Source organism: Pinus tabuliformis, chromosome 1_1 (genome assembly GCF_031772625.1).
Source record: "Pinus tabuliformis cultivar Carrire ecotype Pingquan chromosome 1_1, CPIR1, whole genome shotgun sequence".
Lineage (NCBI taxonomy): Eukaryota > Viridiplantae > Streptophyta > Pinopsida > Pinales > Pinaceae > Pinus > Pinus tabuliformis.
This window is the reverse complement of record NC_142297.1, coordinates 766,437,469-766,449,649: the sequence shown is the minus strand read 5'-3', so window position 1 is coordinate 766,449,649 and position 12,181 is coordinate 766,437,469. Positions and strand designations below refer to the sequence as shown.

General features: G+C 34.3%; 1 protein-coding gene and 1 pseudogene across 1 annotated transcript; one reads left to right on the top strand and one right to left on the bottom strand.

The window, feature by feature from the left end:
- The first annotated feature begins 5,136 nt into the window (after positions 1-5,136).
- On the top strand, positions 5,137-5,734 carry LOC149216276 (putative protein phosphatase 2C 44). The gene is made up of 2 exons (XM_089389890.1): positions 5,137-5,416; positions 5,550-5,734. The coding sequence occupies exons 1-2, from the start codon at positions 5,137-5,139 to the stop codon at positions 5,732-5,734; spliced, it is 465 nt and encodes a 154-aa protein (XP_089246016.1).
- Positions 5,735-6,434: 700 nt separating this feature from the next.
- On the bottom strand, positions 6,435-9,188 carry LOC149216275 (origin of replication complex subunit 5-like; annotated as a pseudogene).
- Positions 9,189-12,181: the final 2,993 nt, after the last annotated feature.

The following is a 12,181-nucleotide window of genomic DNA, read 5'->3' as shown; positions in this document are numbered from 1 at the left end:
AATATTAGATAGAGTGTGGAGAAACTTTATAAAACTTTTTTCAATCTTTCTTTTCTTTTTTCAATTTGAGCAAATGGTTTTCTTTGGGTTGGATTTTTAAAATCTCTCTTATAGCAAGACAAATAACAAATAAACTATACAATAAGTAATTTCTATTTATCTATTTTTTTATTTTTTTTAAATAAATGTAATAATTATATTAAAAAATTTAAAATCTAAAAAATATATATTAGCCAAAGTGTCATAATAATGGCTTTATTCAACATTTATTAGGAAAGTTATAAATCTCAAGTTTACCTTAAACTAAGGTTTATGATTACCATATAACATATATTGTAAAATTAATGTATGATTTTTTAACTATAAGAAACAATATCAATCCCACAGTTGCCTTAAATTAGGATTTATGATTACTATGTAGAATACTTTATAAGTAGATGGTTTTGGATGTTTTTACCTCTATAAGAATTTAAATTAATATGAAGTCTTAGTCAATGAATCAAAAACTTCATAGTTTCATCTTATTCAACATAAACTAAAAAGAAAGTTATGAATTTCAATGCAACTTTGTACCCCTTAATAGGCAATTAATTTTTTCTTTTGGATAATATATGTGATAAATAAAACACAATCCTTTAAAGCTAAATATATTAATAAAATTTAATATTTCAATCAACCATTTTCAAATCATAAATAAAACTATTTCACTCTACCTCAATATAAATACAATAAAGTTAAAATCAATAATTCAAATAACAAAAATTGAAAACTTAAAAAATATATAAATTAATCACTATATTACTCCATCCAAAAATGGAGAGCTTAAAACTTATCATGATTCAAACCCAACTTTAATTCTCTCACGTAGTTTCAATTATTGGAATTATGATATTTGAATAATGATTTTAATAAAGAAGTCTTAGGGGGGCAGGGGCAATGCAATTGGTAATCCGAGATATGTGAAATTGTTGAAACTCAAGAGACCCAGGTTCAAATTCCCTTGTTTACAACCCGGTTTATGGAGAGGAGGACAAGTCGTAGACCCCCAAACGTTTACTAGTAGTTACATGTCAGGTGAGCTACTGGGTTCCTTTGGGTCACAAAAAAAAATGATTTTAATAAAGAAAACCTTTCTATCTTATTGTTTTTACTTTAATTTAGCTATCAACTAGCATTTGCACCTGATGTTGCAAAGGAAACACCGTAAGGCATAGAGTGTGGAAGAATAGCGACATGTGAATGGGCATTGTTGAAAGCAAGGGTGGATGATAATGAGTTGCAATTGAAATTGTTAGTTATGTGTATGCTGAATATGGATATTTTGTAAATAATAGTGTGTAGAAGAATAGTGACATGTGAATGGACATTGTTGAAAGCAAGCGTGGATGATATTGAGTTACACTTGAAACTATTAGTTATATGTGTTTTGAATAGGGATATTTTGTAAGTAATAGTAGTTTGTGGAAGAATAGTAACATGTGAATGGACATTCTTGAAAGCATGGGTGGATGATAATGAGTTATAGTTAATGTCAGGTAGAGGTTATCCATTATCCATGTAGTAGTTGTTGTTTATGTGAACGTGTTTTTGTACATTATTTTAAGGTTTTTCAAATGGGCATCTTTGAAATTTTGGAAAAGAAATTGAATTGTTTGGCAAGTTTTGGCCTACTACTCATAAACATCAATCCGAAAAAGCGGTATGTGTTGTAGTATTTGTAAATGAGTAAACATTTAAAATTTGGTTTTATATGAAAAAAGATTTAGTATGCATAATGAAACATTAAATCAAAACAATAATAATAAAACAATTTTGCATACCGTCATCTACAGATATTGGAAAGCAACTCTAGCCACATTTTGAATATTGCTACAGGGGCTTACGCTGTAAAGACTCCACATTCAAAACAAAATGGAAAGGTAGGATGAGAAACATATTGGATCATAAAGCAATAGAGAGTATAGTGGAAGCGTGGGATCCTTATAATTATCGCAGGTCCTCCTTAAGCCTTACTAGGATTGGTGCCTTTTGGTGTCTTAGGCAAGAAGAGTGATTTTCTAGGTATCATTTTCATTTTGTTGCTCCTATGGGGCTTCTTAGATTCAGAATTTGAAGGGACCCAACATCGTAAAAGTGTTGTTTGGTGGCTTGGGCTTGTAACACATGAATTGGTACTTAGCCCTAAACAACTCGAGAGTGTACAAATTTTTGAGGACAAAGGATAAAAAGGAGTTACTATTAAAATTTAAAATTCCCGCTTAACAAACTCTACCTGGGATTCCTTAAAAATTTTAATTTACCAGCCTCCACATTTCATCAAAAGATAAGAGCCTTACTGTAAAATAAGGATTGAAACTGAAAAGTAATGAGCTGTTATCATTTTTTTCCATTCCACCAGTCACAAAACATTAAACATGTATGTACCAGTTCACTCTACATGATTCATGATTTATTGTAGAAATGGTAAAAAAACTCAATGCTTATTTCTTCTGATCTCAACAGAAATTTGCATTTTGAAATCTTATAAATTTATTAAAATAGTAACAATAGTACAAAATTATATCTTATTTTTGAGTGATCGGGAACTTTACGGCCCTAAAAGTTTTATTATGAGTAAAAGCTTATAATTTCATTGTCTTCTAAAAGTTTTGTGTGAACGAACTTTAAATTTCTTGCACCATTCTAACTTGAAGTAAATGCACAGGTGGTATATTGTAGGGAGACAGAGTCAACCTGCACTTGTTTTGGAGAAATCTATAGAGCTTGTCAATCAGTAATCCTTCAGAAGGCCTAGCACTCTTATTAGTCTTCAATGTGATTTTTCCTAGAAGATAGACAAACCTTGTATTCTTTACCAATTCAATCTACTACAATTCCTCATCTAAGAGTAGTTACTTTCTTCCATTGTATTTCTGCTTGCATAACTTCTGTCATGTGAGGAGGAATGAGTTCCTCTAAGCTTGAGATAGCCTTTTATGCTTTCAAAAACCTGGTTGATAAATTCAGAGCCTTCAATGTTTGGGGCATCTTTGTAACCATATTGGGCTACACATTTATATTACACTGTACAAAACAATTATTCAAGTGACACCTTCCATTAATTCCATTTCAGCAAACAGCAATCTCAGTTGTATACCATGAACCATGTCGTCAAAATTTTGAGGTTTAGGGTAAATAACCGAGATTGCTTTTGTTGAAACAGAACTGATGGGATGTGTCGCTCGAATAATTGTTTTGTACAGTTTAATTTCTTGATGTACATTTGGATTACGTGGTTCATGGTATGTAACTGAAATTGTCGTTGCTTAGATGGAATTGATAGCATATGTCTCTTCAATACTTGTATTGTACAGTGTAATTTCTCGATGTACATTGGCCTCAAATATAGAAAAGAAAGTATAGACATTAAGTGCTCACTCCTAGATGAGGATCTAAATTGGTGAAAGTTAGTCCTTGCTATTTAGTATTGTTTTTATATTACAGTACCATTTCCTATTAATGGACGATAGAAGATAAGATAAGACGAGTTTTATTAATGGCAGTGAGTGACCAAAAGAGAGGTCAAAGGGGCTGAAAAGTACACCAGTTACAACATACTGTGGAAGTGCCCATTACTTGTGATTAGGTATAGATGTAAAAAGTAGAGGAGGGAGAAGAAGCATCCACATCTGTATCAATCACTCTGTAGCTACCGATGTGCTGCTTGATAATGTCACCTAGGGAGTGCCTGGGTAGTACCAATCTATAGTCTACATATTTAAATTAGTGCTGGAAAGGGGTTTAGCAAATTTCAGTCCTTTCATTAGTTGAGTAGGGTTTGATTCCCAACTTAAATCATAATCTAGAATGAGATTCTTGATTTTTCCCACAAAGAAACTCTCTAAATTAGCTAATTTGTAAGTCTATTTCAATTGTTACCAACCTATATCGTTTCTAAGATAGATGATAGGTATCACGCCTCGTTACCAAATGCATATATTTTTTATTATCTTATTTTTGAGCCCTGGGGTTGGCTTGATTGGCCTTGGAGTTAGACATTAAACTTCTCAGAAATGGGATGCCACAAGTTCAACTCTTACGATTCCTTTGGGGTTATGCACTGTAATCAACGCTGATGGTCTACCTAGTTTACCATCTATGAATCATGGGGAATACTTGTAATCAATGCTGATGGTCTACTTGGTTTACCATCTACGAATCGTGGGGAATACTTGTAATCAATGATGATGGTCTACCTGGTTTAGCATCTATGAATCATAGGGAATACTTGGAAGGTCTCTATGAACTTAACAACATCTATTTAAATTTTATAGTTGATTGTATTGTGACATGTATTGTTTTGCTATCGCTAGTCAATCAAAAATTAAAATTATACATTAAATTGGAGCAGGTTCAAAGTTTCTTTCCATTTTCCAAATTGCATATGTTTATCTCAATTGCCTAACTTGATTGTAACTTGTGAAACAATTTCGTTTTCTCCTCTATTGGTTCTATTATGATGTTTCTACTTGCATTGACTTCATGGGTTAATTTACTGTGTTTTATCTTTGGCATATGATATATATTGTTAATTGTAACAATGATCTACATATATGAACAATATTTTTCTAGTTGTGATATATTGCCATGTCCATTTCTCAAACCTCAAAGGAGAAGATTCCCCAACATTTTACTTCTCACATATAATGAATTTCTTGTTTTTCCCCATCATATTTTTAATTGAATATGTTTCATGCGTAAATCCACTATTTTTCAAATAGCTTAAACTGTTCATATATTTCCTATACTTATATGTTCATGTGTCTCTTGCACCTATCCAAAGAAAAAACGTCCAGTAGTAGCATCACGCCATGCCATAAAGCAATAGTGCTTCCTTATTGCAAAAATTGCATTTTGACAAATCGTCATCATTTTTTATAATTTCCTTCATATTTATAAATATGATGGTTCTCAAATGAATCTTTAGAAAAAAAATGTATATTAGATGAGATTTCTGACTCTGATGCACATCCAGTAAAATGCTTTTACAGTTGATCTGCCATTTGTTGTATTGGTTGTCACTTGCTATTTTCAAAGTTTCATATGGTGTAAAATGCTAATTAAGTATTTTAACTATGACAAGTATCTCTGATAATAATGGAGCTGAAGTTCTGGACAGACCCAGAAAGTGCCATCAAGAATGCATACAACCGGACTGATGGGAAAATTTTAGCAAAGGCAGCTGATTTAGGGCCCGGTGGCTCCACAGCAGTCACTGCTATTTTAGTTGATGGGAAAAAACTCTTTGTAGCAAATACAGGAGATTCCAGGGTTGTTATATGTAAAAACGGCACTGCTATTCAGCTGACTGTTGATCATGAGCCAAGTATTGAACACCAAAACATCGAGAAGGGTGGATTTGTGACACTCCTGCCAGGTACCACTACAAATGCTGTGCAGAGATTAATTTTAATGAGAACATACTTAAATAATTTCTAGCTCAAGAGTAACATTTGAATGGTCACAGGGAGAAACTGTATACTTAATGGCGTTCTTTTTTGATATATTAGGAGATGTACCTCGAGTTAATGGTCAGCTTGTTGTAGCTCGTGCGTTTGGTGACAGGAGTCTGAAGCAACATTTAAGTTCAGAACCAGATGTGAGAGACACAAAATTTCTCATTTTGGCTAGTGATGGATTGTGGAAGGCAAGGCATTTTTTCCAATCATTGACTTATTTGCATAGTTACTGTTAGATGCATATTTTTTTTGGCAAACTCATCTCATGGGAGAAAGCATCTAGGAAATTTTTTGATTACTGTATTGTCATTAATTTTACTCGAATACTTCATCTGAAATGCCGTAAGGCATAAATTGAAGAACACAAATGTTGTTGTGGTTATTCAGTTTTACAAACTAAATATACTTAACAAAACTATTGTAACGGAGTCTAATTCATATATGTTCCCACAGATGAGGAGGTTGTATTGTAAGCCTGAATGCAATTACTATGTTCCCACATATGAGGAGGTTGTATTGTAAGCCTGAATGCAATTACTCTGTTCCCACAAATGAGGAGGTTGTATTGTAAGCCTGAATGCAATTACTCTGCTGAAGAATAAAACTTAATTGTCTTGCCCCTGGATATTTCGTTGACATGTTTTCAGGGTTTTACCACATAAATCCTGTGTATTAATCTATATAATTTTGTGTGCGACTTTATTGTGAATAATCTAATTTGTAGACTCTGAACAACATACCTGAGATATTCACAACTCCTGGGGTTATGAGGTGAAACAGTTCATATATTTTATAATTACGTGACCTCCTTGCCCCACAACATACAACATTTAACAATCAATAAAATGTCTTTCTCCCACAAATTGAACTGATTTACTTCCTCCGTAGTAGGCGACTGAACAACACGTCTAGAAATGGTCCTTGTCAAGGTCATTATCACCGATAGAGATATTTTGAAAAAGGAAATTTGACACTGTATGCAATTTACAATCACAAACAAATAAGAGATGGATTAAAAATAAAATTCCTATTTCCCACAGCCAAAGTGATGATCAAAGATTTTAGTCGATATTTTCAATATAGCATAACAACAATAAACATTGATAAATCATAAACAAAAAGAGGAATACCTTCATTGCAAGTTCCTGATCGACATTGCAACGATATCTAGCAGCACCTTCTAGGGGAAAGTTTGTTCCTTTATACAAAAGATTGATATTACAAAGAGTTGAGAGCTGCATAAGAGCATCAGCCATAGGCCCCAAACCATTTTCATCAGCTGCAAATATATTGTCATATTGTAGATTTTCCAATTCTTCATCTGCCACTGTTGTGATGCATTGGAAGATTGCAAGCAGCCTCTCCAGAGGGAAACTCCCTGGACCTTTAAGGAACTTTTCTTGCTCCTCATGTTCCTTTCTCTCTGTGGATTTTACACTCCTATTCACAAACCAACAAAAGAGAGTATACAATAATTACTCCAAAGTGATGCTTGGGATTGCATAATTAGATGGAGGAAACGTTAACTTCTTGCTGCCATGAAATGGGAAAGAGGGCATAGTATTCAGATGAGCTGGAACTTCTAGATAAAAGAAATCAGATCCTTCCTTATGTGAAATCAACTAAATTTATTTTTAAGAATCAGATGAAAAGAAAAACAAAAAAGGAGAAAAGCAAAGGATCAAAGGAACTAAAGTTCTTACTTTTTCCTTCACTTACGATTATCTAATCCCACAGACGAATCAAACAACGTGGCATCAAGAGTCGCAGGGTTCCTTGATGCAATGAAGGCAGAGATGAGCAAGTACTTGCCACAAACAGAAAGATGAAAATCTAGATCTTCATGTATTTCATCAAAACCTTGTCTTCTTGTCATGATTTTCCTTCTAACCTTGTCTCCAGAAGTAGGGACACTGAATATTTGGTTCAAGGCCGGTGCAATGTGTGGCTCAAGATAAGAAAACATCCTCCGCTTTCTGTTTTCATCGGGAACCACAGCTTCTTTGCTAATTGGTTCACAGTATTTTTGAAACAAAGGTTCCAATGCTGTAGAGAGTTCTGTAACTCACCTGCAAGCTCTACTGAAGGGCTTCAAAATAGCATTGTTCAATATCAGAAACAAAAAGAAAACAAGTTTAAATCAAGCAGCCACATATTTCATTGAAACTTTTAAAAACTTCGAAAGCCCCTTAACTTGAACAGCAAAGAGAACCGTGGCACGGTTTGGACACCTGAGATCAGAGAAGCCCAACTTTCTTACTGCTGGGTGGATCTTCCCATACAAAATAAGCAAGTGTATAGTGTGCAGAAGAGACAGAACTTTCAGCAAACCAAACTAATAACCTCATTGACAGGAGCCAATCAACAAGATTTACACATTGCGACATACTCCTATGGATGCAGAGAAATAGTAGACACATGAACCCAAATTTGCCTCGTGTTTTTCTAATGAGATTTGAGCATTATTGTTTCATTAACAGAAATCTATAAGCATATTTGAAGAAAAAGGTAGTCACAGGTACTTACTTGAGAAATGAGGCATACAGCTCAGTATTAGGCTGCCCTTTGATAAGGATTTGATACAAATCATCATCAGTATAGTCTCGAAAGTAGACTGTCAATGGCTCCAGAGCACCAGTATGGGAATAGAAGGAATCTGGAGTGATATTGCTGATAAAAATCAAACCCAAATTGGGCATTCTTGTCAAATCAAATAGCTTTAACAATGTCGAGATGAGGTTGAAACCATTGTTCCACTCGTGCAGAAGTTCAATATTGTCAAATATCAAGTACACCACCTCTGGAAAATCCAATCTCCTGACTTCTTTACTAAAAGAATCATTGTCCCTCTTCCCTCTGTCTTTCTGCGAAGGATCATTGCAACCAGAAGCCTGAAGCCCCTTTCCTGTATTTTTTTTGGAGGAACCCTTAAGCCCCTTTTCTGGACTTTTTTGGGTATTCTTGTGAGGGGAGCCCTTAAACCCTTATTCCTGAAACCCTTTCTCTGGACTTATTTGGGTATCCTCGTGGGGAGATCCCTTAAACACTGATTCCTTCAGCCCTTTATCTGGGATTTTTTGGGAATCCCTGGGAGGAGAGCCCGTAAACCCTAGTTCCCCATCTTTCTGAGATTCTATAGACCCACCTACCAATTTATTTTCATATTTTTTCTCAATGGCCTGAATACAGGCTTCTTTCAAATACACAACAAAATCTGCAATTTTCTCGCAGCGCTTCTCACTGCTATAGTTATTAGCTTTCGTTCTTCTGTGGGATATCAGCTGGTTCAGAATGGATTCAAACAGCAGACGAGGGCTAAAACAAGATCTACAGCTCGCATAGGCAAAAGGGCAGTTCAAACGCCTCAATATATCTAAAACTACATTGGTTTTGCTAGTGGAAGGGCCCCCATAAACAAGCAATGACATCATAAAATCCCTTGGACCCCCAACGAGCGATATGAGCTCTTTAATCTGTGTTTTTCACCCAGGAAATCCATCACAGAGGCATTGTTGGCTGTTGTGCGCCTGGTGATCCGCCTTTTATTGCATGTAAAGTGAAACGTTTTTTAAAGGTTTTTTAATGTTTTAAAACATTTTTTATCAAATCAAATGACTGATTTTTGTTCAATCGTCTAACAGAAAATCTAACGGCTACGATTAGGACAGAAAGGCAATCGGGGGAGTTCATTTCAGAGGGAAACGCCTTACGGCGTAATTACTTTTTGCATAAGAGACAAGTACTAAGCAATAATGTCACATATTACACTTGTCGGTAGTAGTAATCTCACGCTACATATTTCTGTTGATGCAACATTTAGTGTTGTGTCGCACTGTGGGTATATTGATCGTTCTCTAAATATATAAGATGTATAATTGAGTATTAATCCTTAATTGAGTTTATAAACAATGATTAATACAATCTATCCTATATTGTTAAATTATATATCTATATATATATATATATATCTCAAAAATTTAAACTTAATGAAGTTTAACATTTTGACTATTATACACACATATGTCATTGATGTTAGAATGGGATAGTATATGATGATTATAGATTGAATTTGTGTTAAGAAATCTAATTAATCGATGTAATGATATATATGAATACACGTTTTGAACTCATAATCGCTTAATGGAGAGAACGTCTCAACCACACACTAACTTAGGAAGCTAACTAGTTGGAGATTATATCTCAAACCAACTCGATCTAACCATCTCCTAAAAACTAGGAAATAAAATCTCTACATAAAGATGCACTCTACCTAATAATGACCGATAATCATAACAATTACATATGATCACACACAAGGCAAGTAGGAAATACATACTCAAACACTCCCCTTTAACAACTACTTGTCATAATATTCATCCCTTGATTTTTTCAATGTCTTCTCCTTGTAGCAAATGCTTCACTAGAACTTGAAGAACCGTTTTAATAGAAAATTCCATATTTGGTCTATTTTGGTACTATCACCCCATACCTAGATTATGCATACATCACCAAATTGTCGTTGTCTATATAAAGGAACAACTATCCACCAAAACGAATGGATATCTAACCACTAAAACTGTTGTTCTACTAGGATGTTCCTCCATGTACATGGTTCATTCATCTTCCTGATGATTCCCTCCTTAATGTAAAAACGTCATCTCCCATAGTTTACAACCAAGATGGTCCATTCCAAGTGTTAAATAACTTTATAACATAGTTAAACCCAACAATATGGTCCATTCATAGAGCATCTAGGTAACATATGGCCCACTCCTTCAATTATTAAAAAACTCCCTAATAGAGGTTATTGAACTATACTAGACAAGTTATGCAATTCATTAGGGACACATGATAAAGGGGTAATCTTGCCTATCTAGCAATTACAACAATATACCCTTTACATGTTACATAAATACAGGTACATACATACTCCATTCCCATGAAGAGACCACATGCATATTTAATTATTCAAGGAATGTTGGAGGGGCTAGTCGACTGAGTCGAGTTGATATATTGTAAGTCAACTGACCCCTTTTAGTAAAGTCGACCGACCAATCGATTAGGTAAAGTCGGTTCTGATATCCAAACTACTGTAACTATTCAAGAAATAATGTATGTATGTATGCCTATGAATCATTTTATGTAATGCTTCTAAATGGTTGTTGAGAATATAATATAAAGAGTTGCTTTGTTGGTTCTCTACTACTTTGTGTATTTTCTCTCTTCTTGTGTTTCATATGACTATGTAGTTACTTGTTGTCTTCCTGTTGGCAACCGATGCTTACTCTTTGCTACATTACAACATTGGTTCCATTGTCAATAGTATTAAACTAGAGTACTCATAAATTGAAATTGTGAATAACCTTGGAAGAGATACAACAATGGTGGCAGACAAAAGTTAATAATTACCTGAATAACTAAGTGAGGCAAAATAGACTATCTATTGCATAAACTAGGGCACATTTCTTTACAGAAGCACACAAAATATTTATTGAAGTAGCCCCCACCAAGATAAGAAATTCCTAGACCACATTATTAATGTGATAGACATAAATTGACGGTTGAAAGACATTTAAATTATCAAACGGTGAATGAACAAACTTGCATGAGTGGGTTGAAAATATTCTCAACAACTTTTTCAAGGAAAAAGTGATAGAAGAGCGAACTTTTATCGAATGAATCAGGGCACAATTTTTTGACAACTTCCACAATAAATTTTTTTGCACTATACCTACTTTGCTCCAGAAGTTTCTCCTTGAAAAAGGGGTTGGACACATAGTAGAATATCAACCACCCCTACAGGAACCACTAAACTCTGAAAGTAGCCAAATACAAGATGAATGGGAGAAATTTCTCGACGCTCACTGTAAAAACAAAAAGGAAACATGGGATTACTTTCTAAGCAAATAAAAGTGTTTGTCGAATTCAACCTCGTTGTCTGGGATTAAGGCGGCTCGACAATGGGGGAGGGGTGTAATGATTCATGAGAAATAAATAAAGAAAATGAAGGAAAGTAAAATAGATAACGATAAATTAAATAGTCAAGATGGTAGGAAAGCAGTGCATTGCAAAGGCACAAGAATACATAGTTGATGAAGAAACTCGACAATGAGCTAGTTCCCAATATAAACAATTAATTGACATTCAAAAGTTTAAAAGGGACAAAAGACAAAAAAAATAAATAAGAAACAAGGGATAAAAATTTTAACCAAAGAATAGGAATTCAAGACCGAGAGAATGAAATACAAGATGCATGGGAGTCCTCTGATGCTCAAAATCAAGAGTAGAGAGGTGTAGCACCGTCCACTCTGACGAGAGGTGATATTCTACAATTAAGTCTTCAGAGACATGTAGACAATATGGAAATTGATGACTCTGGACCAGAATTACTGTGTTCCCCCGGTTGCATCAATATCAAGTCCCACTATTAGGGAATTCCTATCTGCAAACCACAACTTGTTTTTCCCTCGTTTTTCTTTTTCTTTTTAAATGTGATTTAAAATAAACTTAGATCTGAAAGATTAGGGATAGAGCTAGCTGGAAAAAAATGTAGAATATATAGTGATTAATAGATAATCACTCATAAATAAACATAATCAAGGGATATAGAAAAGAGAAGGAGAACACGAACATTATTTCTCCCCACTGGAGTCACAAATTTTGTTTTCCTGAATTATGCTAAG

Excerpts from the sequence above, each read along its gene's own strand:
- LOC149216276 (XM_089389890.1), top strand. The coding sequence starts at position 5,137 with ATGGAGCTGAAGTTCTGGACAGACCCAGAAAGTGCCATCAAGAATGCA. Across the intron at positions 5,417-5,549 it reads ATTTGTGACACTCCTGCCAG|GAGATGTACCTCGAGTTAAT; the intron begins GTACCACTACAA and ends TTGATATATTAG.